The sequence below is a fragment of the Andrographis paniculata genome, unplaced genomic scaffold (genome assembly GCF_009805555.1).
Source record: "Andrographis paniculata isolate CXL003 unplaced genomic scaffold, ASM980555v1 Contig66END, whole genome shotgun sequence".
In the NCBI taxonomy this organism is placed as follows: Eukaryota; Viridiplantae; Streptophyta; class Magnoliopsida; order Lamiales; family Acanthaceae; genus Andrographis; species Andrographis paniculata.
In genome coordinates this window covers 2049554-2073050 of record NW_026137602.1, presented here as the reverse complement: position 1 = coordinate 2073050, position 23497 = coordinate 2049554, and the positions used below count along the sequence as shown (strand labels likewise).

General features: G+C 34.5%; 1 protein-coding gene across 1 annotated transcript in view; it reads left to right on the top strand.

Moving 5' to 3' along the window:
* The window catches only part of LOC127262798 (callose synthase 10), a 31219-nt gene extending 8326 nt beyond the window's left edge, over nucleotides 1–22893 (top strand). Inside the window, exons 10-51 of the mRNA XM_051291628.1 lie at nucleotides 216–344; nucleotides 554–630; nucleotides 706–784; nucleotides 906–998; nucleotides 1085–1187; nucleotides 1298–1421; nucleotides 1509–1695; nucleotides 2049–2101; nucleotides 3544–3604; nucleotides 3711–3792; nucleotides 9808–9857; nucleotides 10022–10108; nucleotides 10247–10332; nucleotides 10418–10445; nucleotides 10831–10928; nucleotides 11075–11156; nucleotides 11260–11420; nucleotides 11505–11625; nucleotides 12239–12336; nucleotides 12419–12509; nucleotides 12591–12751; nucleotides 12924–13033; nucleotides 13428–13553; nucleotides 13683–13751; nucleotides 13829–13997; nucleotides 14567–14684; nucleotides 16152–16271; nucleotides 17184–17299; nucleotides 17396–17479; nucleotides 17716–17828; nucleotides 18323–18375; nucleotides 18443–18619; nucleotides 18715–18762; nucleotides 19451–19609; nucleotides 19772–19885; nucleotides 19957–20045; nucleotides 20232–20390; nucleotides 20576–20678; nucleotides 20959–21078; nucleotides 21861–21911; nucleotides 22028–22210; nucleotides 22401–22893. Coding sequence (XP_051147585.1) covers nucleotides 216–344; nucleotides 554–630; nucleotides 706–784; nucleotides 906–998; nucleotides 1085–1187; nucleotides 1298–1421; nucleotides 1509–1695; nucleotides 2049–2101; nucleotides 3544–3604; nucleotides 3711–3792; nucleotides 9808–9857; nucleotides 10022–10108; nucleotides 10247–10332; nucleotides 10418–10445; nucleotides 10831–10928; nucleotides 11075–11156; nucleotides 11260–11420; nucleotides 11505–11625; nucleotides 12239–12336; nucleotides 12419–12509; nucleotides 12591–12751; nucleotides 12924–13033; nucleotides 13428–13553; nucleotides 13683–13751; nucleotides 13829–13997; nucleotides 14567–14684; nucleotides 16152–16271; nucleotides 17184–17299; nucleotides 17396–17479; nucleotides 17716–17828; nucleotides 18323–18375; nucleotides 18443–18619; nucleotides 18715–18762; nucleotides 19451–19609; nucleotides 19772–19885; nucleotides 19957–20045; nucleotides 20232–20390; nucleotides 20576–20678; nucleotides 20959–21078; nucleotides 21861–21911; nucleotides 22028–22210; nucleotides 22401–22646 — 4578 coding nt within the window. The 3' untranslated portion in view covers nucleotides 22647–22893. The remainder of the gene's footprint in view (nucleotides 1–215; nucleotides 345–553; nucleotides 631–705; nucleotides 785–905; nucleotides 999–1084; nucleotides 1188–1297; nucleotides 1422–1508; nucleotides 1696–2048; nucleotides 2102–3543; nucleotides 3605–3710; nucleotides 3793–9807; nucleotides 9858–10021; nucleotides 10109–10246; nucleotides 10333–10417; nucleotides 10446–10830; nucleotides 10929–11074; nucleotides 11157–11259; nucleotides 11421–11504; nucleotides 11626–12238; nucleotides 12337–12418; nucleotides 12510–12590; nucleotides 12752–12923; nucleotides 13034–13427; nucleotides 13554–13682; nucleotides 13752–13828; nucleotides 13998–14566; nucleotides 14685–16151; nucleotides 16272–17183; nucleotides 17300–17395; nucleotides 17480–17715; nucleotides 17829–18322; nucleotides 18376–18442; nucleotides 18620–18714; nucleotides 18763–19450; nucleotides 19610–19771; nucleotides 19886–19956; nucleotides 20046–20231; nucleotides 20391–20575; nucleotides 20679–20958; nucleotides 21079–21860; nucleotides 21912–22027; nucleotides 22211–22400) is intronic.
* Nucleotides 22894–23497: the final 604 nt, after the last annotated feature.

Sequence of the window (23497 nt, the reverse complement as noted above, 5' to 3'; positions counted from 1 at the left end):
ATCTTTCGGTGTTATAGGTGAAATATGATTGATTTTTGGATACAGTGAAAAAGTATATTACTTTAGATAAAATCTTATGAAGTAATTTAGGTCCTCTACACACCCCATGCACAATATTTTCTTTACTTAGATAAAACATATTATATAGTCTAGTAGATAACTTCTACGCTGTTTATTTTCATCTTCATTTTTTGTTTGTTTAAATGTATACTTAGATGGCGAGAGATTTAGATGCTATCCTGGATCGTGGTGAGGCAACTCATGCTGCCAGTTGTACAAGTGAAAATGGTTCCGTGTCATTCTTAGACGAAATCATAAGCCCCATATATAAGGCCATGGCAGCGGTGAGTGCATTTTTTTGGTTTTTCAGTGTTTCCCATTTATAATTTTCTCTCTTCTGGTTGCAATATGAAATGAACGATATTAAATTACCTACAGTTTGCTTGACAGTTGACCGTGTTTCTACTTTCAAATTGAACTGCAAATTTAATTTTCAAATCCTGAATTTTCTTGACCATGTTTGGGTGTCTGTCCTTTTTTTCTGCATCTTAAGGAAGCTGCAAATAACAACAATGGGAAAGCTGCACACTCAAAATGGCGGAATTATGATGACTTCAATGAATATTTCTGGTTTGTTTTCCATTAGAAATTACCCTACTATTTTCATATTTCTTTATCTAGGATTTATTTTCAATTCACTTGTAGGACACCATCTTGCTTTGAGTTGAGTTGGCCCATGAAAAAGAATTCGCCATTTCTATTGATTCCTAAAGGGGGAAAACGGGTTTGTTTTGATTTATCACTATTGCTTTTATTTCTCATATTTGGATTTAAATTAAAATGACTGTGCTTTCTATACTTGTTTGGTGCATGTATTTTACTTTGTCCTTTGGTTCCAAACACAGACCGGTAAAAGCTCATTTGTTGAGCATCGAACTTTCCTTCATCTATATCGAAGTTTTCATAGGCTGTGGATCTTTTTGATTGTAATGTTTCAGGTATTTGATTACACACTTTCAAATGTCTTGTGCTCTCTTTAAAGTCCGCTGTGTAATATGACTTTCATGAACTATTACTTCTACAGGCTCTTACTATTATTGCTTTCAAAGATGGACATCTTAATCTTGACACCTTTAAATTACTTATCAGCATTGGACCAACAGTTGCTATTATGAATTTTTTAGAGAGTAAGCATTTATATCATGTGGCATTATTCTCTTTCATCCGCTAATTATTGTTTCTCTACTCCTGTGGTTTAAGTTGTCATCTTATTTTCTTAATTGGCGCCTTTATGAAGGTTTTATGGATGTTGTACTGATGTTTGGGGCCTATACTACTGCTCGAGGGATGGCTGTATCCAGGCTTGTTATTAGGTTCTTTTGGTGGGGCTTGAGCTCTGTGTTTGTAGTTTATGTCTACATGTGAGTATGCGGCTACATCTCACTTAAGTTCTTTGATTATTTTTCATCCTTATGTTAGTCTCTCACTTAAAAGTGCTACTGGTTTAGTAAGCTTATGGAAGAAAGGAGCGATCCCACCTCAAATTCATTTTATTTCCGGATTTATATCATAGTAGTTGGTGTATACGCTGCTCTTCGCATCCTCTTCGCTTTGCTCGTCAAATTCCCCGCATGTCACAGACTTTCAGAAATGTCCGACCAATCATTTTTTCAATTTTTCAAGTGGATTTATCAGGTATTCAATCTTAGGCATTATTAGCATGTGCTTTCTTTGTTGGGCATAACTAGCTGAATAATATGTTCTATAATCATGCAATAGATGGAATTCAAAAATTCTTTTGATAGCATTATATGCTTTGCTTTTTTTCATAGAATAAATCTACCGTGCTATATTTTCACCATCAGTCTGGGTGGGTTTATGATGAAACACTATACTTTCTTTTGGAGATTTGTTCAAAATGATGTCTTTTATGCTTTTCTACTTGGAATGGATTTTCACTTTGGGATTAGGGAATCTAAAACAAGTACATTGGAGCTGCCTCTTATGGCATATTTATATATGTAACTTTGAATTTTGTTTGCTTTCAGGAACGGTATTTTGTTGGTAGAGGACTTGTTGAAAAGCCTACAGACTACATGAGGTCTGTCTTATTTTTTTGACACTGTTACAACTCACAATAACTTTATACTATAGGCTTTTATCATCCATAACCTTTAATTTTAATTATTTATATGGTCATGTTTGAAGTATAGGGGTGGATTGCGAACATGTAACAGGCACTCTGTTTAAAATAACGTATTATAGGATCCTTAGTTATATTATGCAAGAAGAATTGATAGCTGTTGAAAAACAATTCATTTCATAGTTATGAAATTAGGGCGTGTTTGTTTGGGGGATTCTTTTCCAAATACACTGTTCATTCCCATTTTTTCCCCCCAAAATCATCAAATCAAACACATTTTTTATTTTTTATATTATACTAAAAATCAAATTTACATTCAAAACATCACATCAACACCTATTTATATCACATCATACAATTATTCAAATTTAAAATTTTTACTATTCAAATCTCAACTCAAAATCCAAGCCTCCAAAGTCAGCTTATTGTGCCCATTGGGTTGTCTTCAACGCCCATAGATGCCCCGAGATTTTAACCCTGAAAACTTTTCTGATTCAATGACACATTTATACCTTCAGTAACCAATACACCATATGCCTAACATTTATACCTTCAGAAATCAGTACCATATGCTTCACATCCAACACTCATAATAACATTGAATCAAATACTTATTTTCTATTAAAATCCATCACGCGAACACCTATTGTCCATTCGAAGTTTTACTATTCCTAAAACAATCCGAAACACTTTAAAACATAAGTAAACAAACCCAAAATAATATTTTAAGATGCCCCACAAGTTTTGAAATGCATGTTGCATGTAGGTGCACTAACTGTTGAATATTGTCCCATGTTGCTAAATATGTGAAACTCCCCTACTATATAAGGGTGAAGGACCACTCCACCTATCACCAATTGATTTTAGGTTGGAAGCCCGGATCCCTTTTTAACATGGTATCAGAGCCATGTTGCCCGTATTGGGTTTGGATCCTGTATGGATTTTCGAGATTACCATGTCGAGGGGGAGTGTTGAATATTGTCCCACATTGCTAAATATGTGGGAACTCCCCTGCTATATAAAGGTGAAGGGCCACTCCACCTATCACCAATTGGTTTTAGGTTGGAAGCCCAGATCCCTTCTTAATTCTAACCAATGGAACAAGTGATTGGATGCAGTGGAGTTGTTGAAAATTTTAATAATGCAGTTAGCATGATTGCTGCTACCCTGTTAGTTCAATGGTTCATGTTTTATTTATATGTACTGGATGATACAGTTTTGAAGTAGGATTCACCATGCTACCAAGGTGTAACAGTTTTATCATGGCGCTCTCAACTGTGGTGTTGTTACTATATATATATATAATATAAAGTAAAAGTTGATTTATTTAATATAAGGATTTACTATATTATTGTAGATTTTTGTTGTTTGTTATACTGAATGCATATTGATTGATGCAGCTATGTTTTTTACTGGTTGGTGATCTTTGGTGGCAAATTCACATTTGCTTACTTTCTTCAGGTAAGTCATAGTATTTTCCTGGACTTATTATTATTATTATTATATTTTAAACTAATATGTATACTGTTTTTCTTTATGTATCTAATTAAAGTATTTGTCATGTCAGATTAAACCACTTGTCTCTCCGACTAGAATTATTGTACGTCTACGGCAACTTCAGTACTCATGGCATGATTTGGTATCAAAGGGTATGTTTCACCTCTTCATGCTGCTTACTGTTGGCCCAGCCATTTTATTTTCTCATTTGTTTTGATGGTATAAATGATAGATATTTTAAAGTTTTCCTTACTATGTATTATTGGGAGGGTATGTTTTCGAAAAATAATATGTGCAATCTTGGTAGTGAAGAAGAGAACATTGACGGATTAATTGCAACTTAGATTGGGTGATTTTGTTCTCTTAGCATAGTTTTAGGTTCTCTTTTTTGACGAACCGGAGTTGCGTTTTGGTCTTGATGGCCCCTGTGAAGATTACTTGCATAGGAAATTTGAGATGATTTGATATGTAGGAAAGTCAGGCCAAGCCAGCCGTTGCTCTTTGTTCCGCTGATGATATTATTAAACTTTGTTCCTCTCTCTCTTTCATGGATAATAAAGGATTTATACTGTGATGAAATGAGGAGCACAACTGAAAGGAGATGAGCCTCTTAGCAACAAGCAAAAACCAGAAATATAACTGTTAAAATATTTTGCGGAAACTCTAAAGCTTTCATTCTTGATAATCAAAATAAGGAGCCTATATATAGGCAACTTAAAACAAACTCGATAGACTCAAATCTAAATAATGTAATCTAATGGATATGACCAAATTTAAATCTAAATCTAACAAATCTAAAACTAAATATTTAAAATATCTAAAATATCTCAATAACATTATAGTTTGGATCTATTGGAGTAGAAATCGGCTTACACTCAATCTTTCCTGTTTCTGCCAATAAATCAAGCACGTACTTTTGTTGAAATATGAAGATCCCCTTGTCTGGAATATGCCACCTCAATACCGAGGAAATACTTCAATTTCCGTAGTTCTTTTATTTCAAATTCTTTCATTAGTTTCAGCTTTAATTCGTGCTTCTCTTTCTCATCATTTCCAGTCATTATGATGTCGTCCACATAGACTAAAAGAGCAGTCACTCCCCCTACAGCTGAATGCTTAATGAAAAGCGTGTGGTCACCTTGGCTTTGTTTGTACCCAAATTCCTTCATGACTTTTGCAAACCTGCCAAACCATGCTCTAGGAGATTGTTTTAACCCATAAAGGGCTTTTTTCAGTTTGCATACCTTATTACCAGTGTCCCCTTCAAATCCTGGTGGAATGTTCATGTAGATTTCCTCATTTAAGTCACCATGGAGGAATGCGTTCTTAACATCATATTGTAGCAGTTGCCAATTAAAGTGAGCAGCCAATGATAACAAAATTCTTACTGTGTTCATTTTTGCAACTGGAGCAAATGTTTCTTGATAATCCACCCCATAAGTTTGAGTGTATCCTTTGGCTACTAACCTTGCTTTATATCTTTCAAGGGATCCATCAGCCTTGTACTTCAATGTAAATATCCATTTGCAATCAACAATGTTTTTCCCCTTTGGTTTATCAACGATCTCCCATGTTTTATTCTTCTCTAATGCATTCATCTCTTCTCTCGTAGCATCCCTCCATTCCCTTTTTGACAATGCCTCAAGACACGTTGTGAGGGATGGCAATGGTGTTCAAACTCATAATGAATCCCTTTTGGGCTGACGATAGACGTTTAAAAGAGACATAGTGAGATATAGGATAGAGTGGTCGTTTAGTGCATTCTCTGGTTTCTTTTTTAACAGCAATGGGAAGATCTAGAACAGTAGTTGAATCAATGGACTGTTCAACAGATTGTGTGTGTAAAGGTGGATCTGATCTTACCGTGATTTCTTTCTCAGAATTTGGATTGGATTCTTGGACTTGTGTCAGTTCAGGAACGGTCTTTCTCCTTGAATACACCTGAGGAAACTTTGGAAAATTGTGAGTGATGCTGGTTGGAGAAGGAGATGATACGGGTTCAGTGACAGGATTGGGTGACTCATATGTGACTGGTTCAGAGGACTCAGGTTCAACCGGAACATGAGGAGGGTTTTGTTCTGAGTGACTGCGGGGTGGCACATGCGGAAGGTCAAGGGTTTTAAGTGGTTCGAAAGACTCACAAGTACTATCTTCCATCATTGAAATCTCCCTCTGAAGAGAGGACTTGAAAAAAGGTCTATTTTCTGGGAAAGTGACATCCGCAGAGATGTAAATTTTTTTGGTCAAGGGGTTGTGACATTTGTATCCCTTTTGAGTGGATGAGTAACCGAGGAACACACATTTGATGGCTCTAGGGTCTAGCTTCCCTCTATGTTGTTTGTGGACATGAACAAAGACGGTACACCCAAATACCCTAGGAGTGAGGCCATTTGAGGTTCTGAAGTGAGGGTAAAAGCTATGAAGGGCCTCTATGGGGCTTTTGTTTTCTAACACATGGGAGGGAAGTCTATTTATCATATATGTGGCAGTAAGAACGGCTTCTCCCCAATAGGACTTAGGAACATTTCCTTGAAACAGTAAGGCTCGGGTGGTGTTGAGTAAATGCATATTCTTTCTTTCAGCTACCCCATTTTGTTGGGGTGTCTCAACACATGATGAATCATGGATAATCCCTGTGATTGAAAGTAAGGTGACAGAATATGATTGAAATAATCTCTAGCATTGTCTGTCCTAAAGCTTTTTATTTTGACCCCAAATTGATTTTGAACCATTGAATGAAAATTAGGTATAACAATGCTAACATCAGATTTTTGTTTAAGAAGAAAGAGCCATGTAACCTGAGTGCAATCATCAATTAAGGACATAAACCAACGAGCCCCAGAAACATTAGGTATAGTGGAAGGACCCCATATGTCATTATGAGATGAGAACTTCTCTTATTGCTAATAGGAAAAGGTGCACAGATATGTTTTGCCAATTCACAGATGTCACAATGAAATTCAGAAATATCTAATCCTTGGAACAAATGAGGAAACATTATTTTAAAATCCTAAACGAAGGATGACATATAGCCAAATGGCATCTTTATTTGAGGAACTAAGGAAAGAAGAAGGCAAGTTACTCTTAGGTTTTTTAATGGTTCAAGGTGGTAAAGACCGTTCTTTTCCTTAGCAAGTCCAATCTTCTTCCTCGAGTCCTGGTCTTGAAAAACACAATAAGAAGAGCAAAAAACAGCATAGCATTTAAGATCATGAGTCAACTTTTGAATGGAAACAAGGCTTGTTGACAGTTTGGGCACATAGAGGACATTTTTAAGGATAAGGCTAGGTGTGATATGTATATCTCCAATCCCTGCAACAGTGGCTAAGGAACCATTGGCCACAACAATTTTTCTATTACTTGGACATGGGGTATAGGTGTGGAAGAGTTGAGATGTGGGGGTCATATGGTCTGTAGCACCAGAGTCCATGATCCAAGAGTTGGTACATAATTTGTCTAAGACATTCGTGCACACAGATTTACCTGAAAGAGCCATTGAACATGTTCCAAAAGGCTTCTCAAGAGACCCCAACAAACTTCTCAATCTCTCAAATTCTTCACTATTGAACCCCCCTATTGCTGGATTTTCCTCAATATTGGGCTGCTCTGCCATATGTGCTTGAGGCCTTTGCTGCTGCCCCTCACGGTAACCCCACTCTCGGCTTGGAGGTTTACCATTCAGCTTCCAACACTTATTCCTTGTATGCCTAGGTTTCTTGCAATAAGTACACCAAAGATTGTCTTTATTTTCTTTCCCATGGTTATCTCTACCAAAGTGTTTAGGCATATCATTCTTTCCCGTAAAGATGGTTTCAGACATGACTTAGTGAAGAAGAAAAATTCACAGCAATTAAGGCCAGAACAAAACACAGCGATGAAGGCTGCTTGAAGAAGACTACAAAACTCTAGAAAAATTCATAGAGCTCTGATACCATGTTAAAATATTTTGCGGAAACTCTAAAGCTTTTATTCTTGATAATCAAAATAAAGAGCCTATATAGAGGCAACCTAAAACAAACTCGATAGACTCAAATATAAATAATGTAATCTAATGGATATGACCAAATCTAAATCTAAATCTAACAAATCTAAAACTAAATATCTAAAATATCTCAACAACATTATAACTCACCATTCTTTGACAATAACTATAGAAAGCTCTGGATAGTGAAAAACCTATAGCCAAAAAGAAAGCTTATCACCACTTAGAGTGCCAAGCCTAATCTAGTACTTATGTCTAAATAATGACAAAACTAATTTACTAGATATGCCTAAATAATAAACTATCTAATCTAAATAATACTCCATCTATTTGGGATACTTATGACACTTTTTTTTATTTTTGTTGTCCGGTAAACCTATGTATAGTCTATTTTCTAGTAAATAATTTTATTCAATGCAATTTAATTATGTTTACTATAACAAATAATAATCAATTATTCACCAGCTTTTCAATATATCCGATTATATATATATTTTTTTATCAATTCTTTAATAAATTTATCATAATATTGCTGTCTTAATTTTTACTTATCCCATTTTATATTAAAATCTCTTAGTCTCCATGCCTAGACAAAATAGCATAAGAAGCCCGAATAGGAGTATTAATTTATTTAAAATATATCTAAAAAATAATAAAAACTTGATTTAAACTATAAATCAAATATTTAGGGTGTGTTTGTTTGGGGGTTTGGATTTTGAGTTGGGATTTGAATAGTAAAAATTTTGAATTTAAATAGTTGTATGATGTGATATAAATAGGGTTTGATGTGATGTTTTGAATGTAAAATTGATTTTTAGTATAATATAAAAAATAAAAAATAGGTGTTTAATTTGATGTTTTTGGGGGAAAAAAATTGGATGAATAGTGGAAGTCCACCAAAATCCTTCAAACAAACACACCCTTAAAATATTTAAGGCTCTTAGCATCCCCTCTTAAATTCAAGTAGTGATTTGCCAAGAGAGATTGGAGGTGTTGCACCTTGTTCATTGAATCAGAGTTAGAAGTAGAAGCAGGGCTTGGAACGCATTTAGAGTTGGAATCAGAAGCAAGACTTTGAAAGTTGGAGTCATTGTCGGAAAGATCAAAGTTGGAGTAGAAGCAGGACTCTAAAGACAGTCAAGACTCAAGAGTCCTAAGCCTGAATTAGAATTGGGGCTCTGAATGGAGTTAGAGTTGGAACCGAGGCTTATAATGGAATTAGAGTTATAAGCTTTAGTAGGGCTCTAAACATAACCAGAGTCGAAAATAGGACTTTGAGAGATTTGAAAAGAGGGATTTAAACAATATCAAGATAGGCCCTGCTGAACATAAACTTTATTGAAATCGAAACAAATTTGATAGACAGTTGGAAAAATAAGCAACAAAATTCAAATGCGCTCGGACGTTCCACCATCGAGAATCTCAAATTCATAAGGCCTTTGGGTACATTCCCAGTTGGATGTAGACTGGATAAATGTGACTTTGATACCATGTTACATTTTGCAGAATTTATTTTATTAATAAGAAACCAGAGTTTGTATTATAGGCATGATACAAACCGGATAGATTAAAATCATAATAACCTAATATAAGATAATAGAAACTTAGAGTTTGTTCACCCTACTAATTTTTCAACAAGCTTTCCAATTAATATTATAAAACATACAATATATACATATATCCACAATCCACATAATGTATATATATAGTATTCACTTACAAAAGTCAATAATTCAACATAAAATATTATTTTTTATATTACCGACACTTTTTCTCATGCCTCACATAAAAAGCACCTCAAACTAAAAACACAAATAAACACACCCTTGATCTAAAACATAAATCAAATATCTGAAATAGCTTTATGGTCCATACAAGGCTTGTCTAATAATCCATGCAGTAAACGTACCTTTTTTGCTTAAAACATTCTGTAATCGAAGTGATTCAGTCCTTTCTGGTCTAACCCATTAATTTTATTTTTTTTCCCTCTTTATTTTAAAATCATTGCTATTTTATGATGGTTTTGCCTTCTAGGTTTGTAGACGAAGCTGATCTGATGTTTAATTTTTTTTTCCTAAATGATTCTTGGATAAAAATAATTCTAGAACCAGGGTAATATCTTTTTGAATAATGTGATAGCTTGTTCTCACAAGAATCTGATGGTTTTCATTGGATTTTGCTGCAGACAATAGTAATGCTTTGACTGTAGCAAGTCTGTGGGCACCTGTGGTGGCTGTGAGTATATGCATTGCTTTCTCCATTAACCTGTAGTTTCTTATTAATATCTTATTAAAACAATAGATAAAAAAATAATGTCACATTGTATGGAATAAGGACACTTGACAAAGCTACTGCTATCTGGAAAGAGTATATGATCACCCCGTTCTCTCTTTCTACAGATATATCTTATGGATATTCATATTTGGTACACACTATTGTCTGCAATTTATGGTGCTGTGATGGGAGCAAGAGCTCGACTAGGAGAGGTATTCACTCCTTGCTATCCTATCATATTCTTCTTTAGCATATTAAATATGCTCGGTACATGTTAATACTTCACTAATGTACCCATCCTTTTTTGTTATAAATAGTATGTGGTATAATGTGTCAATTTTCATTTGCAGATTCGTTCTATTGAAATGGTTCACAAGCGTTTTGAAAGTTTTCCCGAGGCTTTTGTGAAGAATCTTGTGTCTCCACGAATCAAAAGGTACTGTAAATCCCAACTTGTTGATATGCAGAAGTTCTTGTGATTGTATTATCTCTTAAATTGATTTTTCATTTGTGATATTTAGGGTGCCTTTTGATAGAGACTCATCTGAGGTAAGACTGCAAAACCATTGCCTAATTCCTTTTCCATTGATTTTATATGTAGTTTGCAGTTTATTTGCACAAAATCTCAAATATGGGGAAATATATAGTTGATGTGAGAATAACACTAATATAACAGAAATGGGTAGCTTGAGCGACCAAAAAACAGGAGTTAATCATATTGTCATTGGACCTCTTACTCTAAATTCATTTTGAGGGATCATGTCAAGTTGAAAAAAAATAGAAAAAAAAAGTTTAAGATAATTTGTAGGTTTATTGTGCTGCATCCTCAATTTATCACTGCTACTATTCACCTATGGAGTAGCTATGCACATGTCCCTCTATTTTTTCTATAGATTCTACTGCTTCTGTGCTGAGTGCTGATTATTGGTTCCAGACTTCTCATGTGAATAACAAGGCCTATGCAGCTATGTTTTCCCCATTTTGGAATGAAATAATCAAAAGCTTGAGGGAAGAAGATTATATCAGCAATCGGTATGTGGTTAATGACATACCTGAATACCTTAAATTAGTTATAAATTATAATACAAAGTTTACTTGTCTACTGAGGTGAACTACATTTTCGTTCTAATTTGTGTGAACACACATATGGACACGCTCCTATCTGTATTTTGATTCAGGGAGACAGACTTACTTTCGATGCCAAGCAACACTGGAAGTCTGAACTTGGTTCAATGGCCACTTTTCCTTCTCAGCAGTAAGGTGCTGCTTTTCTATAACTGGTCCTGTGTTTAAATACCATACATGCTGAAAGTTTGGTTTTAAGTTAGTGTAGCCTTAGTTGCTTCTGTTTATTCACTTTCAGATCTTATTGGCCATCGATTTGGCTGTTGATTGTAAAGACACACAATTTGATCTTTGGAATAGAATATGCAAGGATGAGTACATGGCATATGCAGTTCGGGAGTGCTATTCAAGTATTGAGAAAATTTTGCATTCCCTGGTTGATGGAGAAGGAAGGCTTTGGTAAAGTGTCCTTACTTTGATAAGCATGGAACAAGTTTATCCCCTTTTTTGATCACGTGTCTGTCCTTATTCCTCTCATGTCAGGGTTGAAAGGATATTTCGTGAGACTAACAACAGTATAGGGGAAGGTTCACTAGTCATTACAATGTCCCTTAAGAAGCTGTCTGTGGTGCTTTCAAGATTTACAGCGTTGACTGGCCTACTGGTAGTTTCTTTCACTTTTCCATAGTCTAATGGCGTTAGAAGAAATATGAATATGTCAATAGGCAAGTGAAAAGAGAGCAACAAAAGACTGAAAATAATATGCCATGCAAAACCAAAGTTGCTAGTGGTAAATTTTATGGATTGTGCATGCTGGCATTTTTTGTATGCAGTTAAGGTTTTTATGTTGGGTGTGTTTGTTTTGTGAAATAGTTTGAAGGGATATTTTTCTTTATGTGAACTATAGGAAATTGTGTATGTTTTATAAAAACAATGAGTGTGTAATATATTAATTCTTTTGGAAAAATTTGTTGGTTTGTTTTGACAAAAAGAACACACCATTAGTTTACCTTTTCATTATTTTTTCTCTGTTTTATTACTTAGATGAGTTATGCTTTCTTCATATCTCTCTCTCTCTCTCTCTCTCAATAAAATATAATTGTAAATGGTATTATTTCTAGGTTTGAACTGTTATTGGTATATTTTTTATTGAGCCCTCTTTTACCACCATATGGTGATTGCTGAAGCATTACAACATGAAATGCATCTAACTACTTTATTTATGAATATTCTTTCCCTTTATCTTTCCATGATTATAACATTTTTTGTCTCCCCAGATCCGTGACCGTACTCCTGCACTTGAAAGAGGTGCAGCTAATGCTGTGTTTGATTTCTATGATGTTGTTACACATGAACTAGTGTCACCTGATTTAAGGTACGGTGGAAGAAAGTTTCTTACTGATGGATTAGGCATTACTTCTAAGTTTTGATGCATTAAAACAAGCCCTCTTCTCCAGGGAACAGCTTGATACATGGAATATACTGTTGAGGGCTAGAAATGAAGGGCGCCTCTTTTCAAGGATAAAATGGCCAGAGGATCCTGATATTGTAGGTTTTGTGACTTTCTGCTGTCACTTTATTCAACTTTTATCCATTAAGATTATTATTGACTGTTTTCCTTGGTAACAGATAGAGCAGGTGAAAAGGTTACACCTACTTCTGACTGTAAAGGATAGTGCTGCTAATATACCAAAGAATCTTGAAGCAAGAAGAAGACTGCAATTTTTCTCGAACTCATTGTTCATGGATATGCCACCAGCTAAACCAGTTAGTGAGATGGTGCCATTCTGGTATGTTATTTCCTTTAATTTATTGTTTTAATTGTTTAGAAACATTTGGATGCAATATTGTTTTATAATAGCATATATGTTGTTGTTATTATTATTATATTTTTTTACATTCATTGATCTGGTTTCAAGCAGTGTCTCTCTAACTAATGTGCTTTCTGTTGTCTTGGAATAGTGTCTTCACTCCCTACTACAGTGAAACAGTGCTTTATAGCAACTCTGACTTGCGGGATGAAAATGAAGATGGAATCTCAACTCTCTTCTATCTTCAGAAAATATTTCCAGGTATATTTGATGGTTGCTGTTCTCTCAGGATGCTATGCATGACGCATTGCCACATAATAAATGCCTCGTGAATGAATCATATCTTTCTTGTAATAACACTATTTAACCTGCTCACTCTTGTATATTCATTGCCCATAATACCAGACTTTTTGCTTTTCGCCTTTGGCATTGACAATATTTTTCTATACACTCTAGATATCTTTCAAAATTTGCCACAGTTATGCTAGGTCAGGGACTCTTGCTCAGTGATTCTTACATTGCGTATACAATTGTGGATAGTGAAGTTAGAAAATGAGCTATGCAGTGTTTCGATTGTCCAAATCTTTTGCTAGCCCAGCTCATTTTCTGTTAATATATCCTACTTTTTACATTTCCACTGTTATTTTGACTATAGATGAATGGGAGAACTTTTTGGAACGTCTCGACCAAACTGATGCTGATGAATTTGAAGAAAATTCAGATGCTGCTTTGGAACTTCGATTTTGGGCATCTTACAGGGGGCAGACTTTGGCTAGGACAGGTTTAATGAGCTCTTTTTCATTGATCACAGTTATCTTGTATAGATATAGAATGGATGAATTTGGAGTTCTTTCCCATTAATTTTCAACTTCTGTTTTTCTTTTTCTTTTTGGTCATGGTTAACATTCAGTGCGTGGTATGATGTACTATAGAAGGGCCTTGATGCTTCAGAGTCACTTGGAAAGAAGATCTCTAGGAGGTTAGTGTTATGTCACCAGAATATCTTTGTATGCATGAGAATCACTTTAATACTTAATTGATTGCCATTCTGTGCAGAGGATGATTCTTTTCTGTCGAGTTTGTCCAGTCAAGGTTTTCAGCTATCACGTGAATCACGGGCTCAAGCTGATATCAAGTTCACTTATGTTGTATCTTGCCAAATTTATGGGCAACAAAAGCAGCAAAAAAAACCGGAGGCTACTGATATTGCTTTACTACTACAAAGGTGTGTTTTTTGTGTTGACTTCTATCTAAATAATGTTCTCACTGCATGTTGGACTAAGTGTTGTGTGGATTATTGTTTTCATAATTTGTGGAGCATAATGTCATTAGTTTGAATGCTGCATTCTTTCCATATGGTCGAGAGGCGTTTTGAAGCAATATAATATTCTGGTCATGGTTTAAATTATGACCAACACTCTGGTGATATTGGAAACTACTAAATGGTATTTGAAAAATGTAGTTTTCTGTTGCATTGTAAATATGATCTATAAAAACTTGTCTTCTGTTAATCTCCATTCTACAGAACTTACTCTTGTTTGATATTATTAAAGTGGAAAATATTTTTGAAGGCAATGATTCTTTTAGACAAAGTTGAGTATTTAGTTTTGATATGCGATCCATGGGGAGCAGCGGTAGTAACATGCGCACATTCACCACACCATCTTGGGTTCAGCTCGTCAATCATACCTCAAATTCCAAGTCAAAATAGGAGCATGTATTCAAATTCATTGAATTTCATAATAAGTATCTCCCTGTGGAAGAACTGACACATGTTTTATTGTTTGCTATTAGGAATGAGGCACTTCGTGTTGCTTTCATACATACAGAAGAGAAGGATGGAGGTGATGGGGTTGTTACGAAGGAATTTTATTCAAAGCTTGTTAAAGCTGATGCAAACGGAAAGGATCAGGTATGTTATTGAATAGTTATTATTCCAAGTCTGGTGATGTTCTTGTGGCTTCATTATCATCTAAAATTTATTATTCTTCTGTTGAGATGAACTTAAAAATTTATGTTAGATACATGCTCATTGGTGTATCCTGTGAATGTACATTATTCATGTCCAAGTTCTATTATGTATCCATGCATTTCTTTGTATGTGTGTAACCTATCATGTCAGGCTCTCATCGTTTACTGAAACAGATGAAAGCACGCAAAGAAGACAGATTATTTAGTAATTATAATGTTATGCCCTCTGTTAGATGGATATGATTTATTAGGATCTTTTTATAACATCATATCTATATGTAAATTATAGATATAGATAATATTTAACACCCTCGAAAACTTTATAATACTTTCATGTGTTTTATTTGTTAGATACGATATTAGATAGAGGATGGTCGATTTTATTTTAACTAATTTCAATTCTCAAATGACTAATTATGTGAAATGTGTTTATTGTTTGAAAATTATAATTAATTAGTTTCAAATGGAGGTAGCATTAACTTTTCTTAGCTCTTGTCATGATTTTTTTTTTTTTTTTTTGGTATAAAATTGGTTAAATCTAAGGTGTTTGAAGTTGCTGGTTTTAAGATGTAGACATTTAGTACCTTTGCAATAAAAAAAATCTCATATTGATGGACATATCTGCCCTTGTTTTCTAGAGGTATTTTCTTACAAACAATAGAACATGACCAATTCTGCTGATGTATGGTTATCCTTGTGCAATCAAGTCAAGTGTTCTAAAACACCCGGCTTGAGCTGGTTTAAATTATTTGAAGCAGATTAAATAATATATATATATATATACATATTTAGTTTTGGAGGAAAAGAGAACTACTTTATTATTTTAGGGATAGGGAAAACTTTACACAGGGAGGACCCAGTCCTGAAAAGATCAATAAACAATGTCAGACAAAAAAACCTACCAGAAAGGGAAGACAAGCCCCTTCATTTTACACCCGTGCCAAAATATAGACAGTTGCTCTTGTGCCCAACTGTACGAAAAAAGTTGTCTGGCTGAAATATATGTTATTGTTATGTTTGACGTGTCATATTTTGTGTTGGAGCTTTCCTCTCTTATAATTACTGATTACCAGAAAAAGAAATTATGAATAATATGAGCTTAAAAAACTTCTAACTTTTTCTTTGGTCTTTTGTATGATCTTGAAATCATTTGCCTGTTCAACTGAAGCTTCCCTTAGTTTCAGCTAACTGATACTACATATTTTTATTTCCAGGTTGTTTATAATTTTCCTGTCTTATCATATCTTTATCTGCTTATGTTGAAATATAACTATGTTGGGGTGGTTTCAATATAGTCAACTATTAAGTCTCTGTGTAACAGCACATTTATTATGGAGAGTGGCACATCTGCTTATTCCTTTATTTTTCTCCCTTTTCTGCCTTAATCTGGAATCTGGATTCTACTCAGGAAATATATTCCATTAAACTTCCTGGCGATCCCAAGCTCGGTGAAGGGAAACCTGAAAATCAAAATCATGCTATAGTCTTTACACGAGGAAGTGCTGTTCAAACGATTGACATGAATCAGGTTGCTTGTGATTTTCTTTGGAATAAAATCTTAATCTTGACACGTTATGAGGAAATTTAATCAATAGCTTATTCACTATTGCACAGCCTAGATGTTCTGTTCCTTACTGTGGTGAAACTTGTCTTAAAAAAGGTATCGGGTGGGTAGTTATCATGCTTTGATTATGCAATTTGTGAAACTGGAAATGAAAGGCATGAGTGGAAGAAGGAATCAAAGACAGAAGCTGAAGGCTGTTACTCTTTTCTTTTAAGAATAGAAATGAGCTGTAGTGGAGGTGGTGATGCAGGTAGTTTAAGGAGATGGTCTTGTGATTACGGTGGGTTAATGAATCAATGTGTACAAGTTAATCAAAAGTTGGGTTTTGCTAGATTCGATTAAATGAATGTCTGAAAGACAGGATGATGCATGTTTGGGAGAAGATAAGTTAAGAGTATAAAGAATGTGAACTATGAGTGCATAGGTTTTAGGTTTCATCTTCTTTCTATATCATGGTATGATTCATTCTCGGTCAAAGTAGATGTGCTGAGTGGATGATAAAATGGCTAAACTCATAGATGCGCCACAACTATAAATCTCTTAGGGTTCAAGACCATGAGTGCATGAGACGCTATATTTCTAAATGGTCTATAAGTTGCATTCCACTGTGCTTAGCCTCTTGTAGTTACGAACATTTACATCAGCATTCTTTGTTTTGTATGTGTGTGATAGCTTAGACCTTGGAAAAACTTACACTCAATTTAATTAGGTCACATTAGATTTGTGCCCATAATATGGGATACCAATAGTTGATGAGAACTCTTAAATTGATGAAACTATGAAAACATATCTAACTCAACTATCGATGATCTTGCGTCTCGCTCGCCAATTCAGTTTTGTGGTGAGATAAAACATTGTTGAAAATTGTGTTTTTAGGACAACTACCTTGAGGAGGCAATGAAAATGAGAAATCTCCTTGAAGAATTTAACTCAAATCACGGGCTTAGACCTCCCACAATCCTTGGTGTAAGGGAGCACGTCTTCACTGGAAGGTTTATTTTCTCTCTCACCCTCAACACATATACGTGCTCATGCTATATTTTATATTACAAGTGATTTTTATTGTTTTATTTTTTTTAATCATGTAGTGTTTCTTCCTTGGCCTGGTTCATGTCCAACCAAGAGACTAGTTTTGTGACGTTGGGACAGCGTGTCTTAGCAACGCCTCTTAAGTGAGTTCTTTTATGGATTTTTTTGGTGATTTTAACAAAGTTATTTGTTTTTCAACATTCTTTTACTTCTCTTTTTCACGATGCACTTGAAGGGTTTGCTACAGAGTACAGATGTTTATATATATCATGAAGTTACAATCTATGTAACTATTATTCATTGAACTAAAACCCTGTTTTTGGATGCTTTAACCTTAGCATGAGCATCCCTGTCTAAGTGTACATGTGAAATCTTGCAGAGTTCGTATGCACTATGGGCATCCAGATGTCTTTGACCGGATTTTTCATGTTACTCGCGGTGGTGTTAGTAAAGCATCACGGGTTATTAATATCAGCGAAGATATCTATGCAGGTGCGTTTGGACAGTGTTTCAACTTAAGAGTCAAAAAATTCATTTCGTTCATGCCTTGATAAAAATATAGGAGTGTGAGCTATTCCTGACAGTGATTGCTTGCTCTAGTTGTTGGAGACATTGTCTGCAATACTAAGTTGAATCCTAGTACATTTGATATATAGGAGTACTCTCAATATAAGTGGAAATGTTGTTAGATCTTGTTTCATCTTTTATACATTTTTGTTTTCACCTTGTCCTTTCTGTGTTATTTCTTGGGCTTTATTTGAAATTTATTGTTGTGGATCTTTGACTGAACTGTCTGCCTGAGTTATGCAAGGAGTTCAAGACATCTAACTTATTATTTCCTGTCTAGATGTGGCCCTCACATTATATGATGCCTCTAATAACGTAATTATGTTACACTTTACAATGAACTTATGGGCATATCACCTTGGAATCTGGCCTATGAAGTATGGCCTCTGATACCTCTACTTATTGTTCTGACTTTGTAGGGTTCAATTCTACGCTGAGGCAGGGAAACATCACACACCATGAATATATTCAGGTTGCATCAATTTATTTAATGCATCAAGTGAAAGAACGTTTTCTAATATCTTTACGACCTTGAACAGGTTGGAAAGGGAAGAGATGTAGGCTTGAACCAAATTGCTCTGTTTGAAGGTAAAGTTGCTGGGGGGAATGGAGAGCAAGTACTGAGCAGGGATGTGTACAGACTTGGGCAACTCTTTGATTTCTTCAGAATGTTATCCTTCTTTTTCACCACCGTTGGCTACTATGTTTGCACCATGGTATGGATGCTAATGTATTCTAGGATTGGCGACTATCATCAATGTATTGTTATATTTTTTTCTAACTATCTTGTTAATTTTCTCTGGCTATGCAGATGACTGTTCTTACACTATACGTTTTTCTCTATGGAAGAGTTTATCTAGTAAGTTTTCATTCACTTGCCAGTTTCTTCTATTTGCTTGTTAACGAATCATCCTTATCAGTAGTATGCTTTGATGAAATAAGACTCCTATTTAATTACCCCTGTAAACATTACTGTTATTTCTACTGAAACTACTCATGGAAGCACATCATTAAATATGTCCAACTGACTTTCTGATCTGACTCCAATAGCATAAAGAATTTCCGTAACATGTGGTTCAATGTGGATAATATATTAAATTTAGAAGCACAAGGACAATATATATTTGATACTGCAGCTGAAATCTGACATAGCTACTAGATCTTTTATTATGGAGAGCAAAATATTATTGAATTAAAAATAAAAAATAAAAAACTGAGGGGATACAGAGGAAACAAAGATAGGAGCTAAATGTGAACACAAAAGCCCGAAAACTAGAGAGAACAATTACCTTCAGAGTAATGTTGGACTATAGATATGAAAAAAGCATCCAAGAATTATTGAATAAGAGGCTGTCAAATCTTAGTTTTTTGAATTTTTTTATGTGTCCAATATATCATGCAATTACTTTCTTTTAAGTTATCTATTTTAGATCCATGTGAATAAATGGAAACATCATTTCTATACCTAAAAATTTCTGGGCATTCAATGGGGATCAAGGTTTTCATTAAACAATAACCTTACTGTCATTTTACACTTTGAATCTCAGGCATTGTCAGGACTCGATAAGGCAATTTCACGGGAAGCCAAATTAATGGGGAATACGGCATTAGATGCTGTTCTGAATGCTCAGTTTTTTGTCCAGATTGGGATATTCACTGCAGTTCCCATGATTGTGGGTTTTATACTTGAGCAGGGATTGTTGCAGGTATCTGATAATTCTATCATTTTTTTAAACATTATTATGTAATCATTGGAGCTGCAAGGATATATTTTATGTTGAATGATGCTTTAGGATGATAACTCAACATCTTTTTTTTTTTTTTCTTTTTTTATTAAATGAATGGTGACTGTACTTTATGCAATGCAGGCTGTTTTCAGTTTTATCACAATGCAGCTTCAGCTCTGTTCTGTCTTTTTCACATTTTCATTAGGAACCAGAACTCATTATTTTGGTCGCACTATTCTACATGGAGGTGCAAAGGTACCCAGATTCCTTGTTTTTTCATTGAACAAACTTTATATTGTTATCATGTGTTGAATATACTTTGACAGTACCGAGCAACTGGAAGAGGTTTTGTTGTCCGCCACATAAAGTTTGCAGAGAATTATCGGCTTTACTCAAGAAGTCATTTTGTAAAAGCGTGAGTTTCAATTCAGCATGCTATACTGAAAATACTGTGTGTGGGACTGCAAGTGCATAATTTGTACCTTGCATACCTTTTTATTTTATTTTTACATACCCTAAAACTAATGAGCACATGCACACATTTTCATATGATTGAGACCATACAAATATTTACCAGAGGCATTGTTTTATATTTTTTCAGGTTGGAAGTAGCATTGCTCCTTATTGTTTTCATTGCCTATGGATACTCAGATAAAGGCGCTGTGACATTTATTTTATTAACTATAAGCAGTTGGATACTTGTGATCTCTTGGCTCTTTGCTCCTTATCTATTCAATCCATCTGGATTTGAATGGCAAAAGTAAGTTCTTTTAGCCTGTAGATATATGTGTTTTTTTATTATTCTGCTCTAGTTTTCTTGGCATTCTTTATAGATTATTTTCTCGTGCCTGTCTTCCAGTTTCCAAATAAAAAATAATTTCATATGCTTATTGTGATTCCCCTCTTTTTCACTACATTTATGAAATATATACCTCTAATGTACAGGACTGTAGAGGATTTTGATGATTGGACCAATTGGCTTATGTATAAAGGAGGAGTTGGAGTAAAAGGGGACAATAGCTGGGAGTCTTGGTGGGAAGAGGAACAGGTTTGTACCTATGATCTCATTTATTTGATCTGTTGTTTCGAACTTCTAAGTTAAGTTCTTTAATGAGGAATTGGTAAATGCATATTAAAGCCCACGAATCATTCTTTACTTGTGAACATTTGACCACAGGTATATATCCGGTAGTGTGATTTCAAATTGTCTTCTCTGTCATACATTTTTCAAATTTGCTCAATTTCTACAAATATGTTTAAGCTTTTATATATCTGTTTTTATGCCTTTTTAAACCACTCTTCTTACCATAAGTTTGTCTTTTCTGCAGATGCATATACAGACGATGAGAGGACGCATACTTGAAACAATTTTAAGCTTGAGATTTATTATTTTTCAGTACGGCGTTGTCTACAAACTTCATCTTACAGGAAACCATACATCTATTGGGGTATACTTTCTCCATTTCCTTTATATTACTTAATTGTTAAACCCGTGTGCTAATAAAATGCCTTTATGGAGTTATGAAAAAGGAAAAATGAAAAAATAAAAAATACATTACTATGATTAAGAATTGACTTTGAAAATCAAGATAACAATACTGTTGGAGTAAGAAACATTCAAAGAGGCTTGCATGCAAATATGAAATTATCCCCTTCTGAACTCCAACAGCTATCACTTTGTTCAAAAGGTTCTTATTTGAAAGGGGAAATTCCGCAAGACTATAACCAGACGTCCATCTTAAATTTCTTGAATATGGGCATATGAGTAGATAATGTCTGCATGAAAAGGATTTAGTGGAGAAACTATATCTTGAAGCCTTGGAGTTTGAAACAAGCTTGCAGAGAGATTTAGCAAGAATAAGAAATTGCTCGTTGCTATGTACAACCTGATCTGATAATATTGGTACAGAATACTGCAAGTACCTCAAATGTGTAGTTTGATAATGTGTGCTTTGAGAATAGCATTACTATAGAATCTATTACCTTAATTTTCAGCCATTGATATATATATATATATGTGTGTATATATATATTGGTGTCGTCAATGAAACTGCTGATGCTTTAACTTGATCTCCATTTACAGCCTGTCATTTTCGTTACGCCACCAATTTCTGTTGGAACCCCATCTGTTTTTTTATATTTGTGATGGAATGTTATTTCAATCAAGTCTATTAATTTCCCCTTCCCAACTTCCTGATATTTTTAATCTGCTTATACTGCAATACCTTAGGTCTACGGGTTCTCTTGGGTTGCATTGGTTTTCATCGTTATAATATTCAAGGTTTGTCATTTTCATGTCTTTTTTTTTTTTTAAATAATTTTAATTCAATATTTGTGTAATATAATGACACTACCATCATGGTGATTGCTTCATATCTGTCTCTCTTTCTCTGTCAGATCTTCACCTTTAGCCCCAAAAAGTCGACTAAGTTCCAGCTAATGATGCGGTTTATACAAGGACTGACAGCAATTATGGTTATTACAGCCATTTGCCTGGTTGTGCTGTTTACAGAACTATCTGTACCAGATTTGTTTGCCTGCATCCTTGCATTTCTTCCCACCGGATGGCTCATCCTTTGTGTAAGTAACCATCACGTGTACTTTAGTTTTCCATTCGATTTTGGATAATAATGAGCTGGTCAATTTCTTCAAAACCCCTCAATTGAATATATTCAGTTTAAGGTATGTGTTGTTCAAGATTTAATCGTGTCCTCCCTACTGTTACTCCACCTGTCTTTTTCTGCTTTCATCAATATTAATGTTCCTGCAGCTGGCAATCACTTGGAGACGGGTAGTGAAGAGTTTAGGCCTCTGGGATTCTGTAAAAGAGTTTGCTCGTATGTATGATGCTGGAATGGGTATGCTCATCTTTGCCCCAATTGCCGTGCTATCGTGGTTCCCATTTGTTTCCACTTTCCAGTCGCGCCTGCTCTTCAATCAGGCCTTCAGTCGTGGTCTCGAGATCTCCCTTATCCTTGCTGGTAACAAAGCTAATGTTCAGGCCGACTCTTATTAAACTAGACAACAATCTGTGTACTTTGTTTGGTTTGTATGTGTAATAGACCTAAAAATATCGATTTTTTGAAGACTTGAGTCTGTAAGCTTTTGTTTGTAGCTCACCTAAGGCTAAGGTAGATTGATTTTTTGTATGTAATCTAAACTTTGTAGTGGTGAGATTGGGTTGGTTTGGGTTTGGGTGTTGATGATACTTGAAACCTTTAGCTTGTACAAATTCAAATTCCTATAGTGACTCACTTTATTCATTTCTTTAGTAGAACAAACCTAAGTGATGATTGTTATGGTAGTTTGATTTTGTTTCACTTTATAAGTTTCTAAAATTCTTAGAATAAATATTTATTTTTTATTTAAATATTATATAAATATATGTATATATTTCAATTATCATAGTACTAAATATTTATTTATATAGTGAGTGCTAGGGCTGTAAAAAATTAACCCGACCTGATAACCCGATCCGAACCTGACCTGAAATAGTTGGGTTTATGTTGAGATTTTCGACCCCATTAATAATTTGGTCAAATTTGTTTAACTCATTTAATTAAATGGGTCAGGTTAAGGTCTATATTTTCGATTTGAAAATAACATGTCTAACCCATTTAATTAATATTATTTTAAATTTAAATATATTTTCAATTCAATATTTATGGCCAATTTTATAAAAATAAACAATAAAAAATAAAGGATTGTGTTGTGTACTATTAAGTAGTGATTGTTAATTCAATTCTTGAATATCGGTTTCATGAATAAATAATTTCTTGCTTTAATATGTATATATATTATGCATTTAAAATTTTTAGATTAAACGGGTTATACGAGTTAGATTCAGGTTGACCGATTAATAAAATG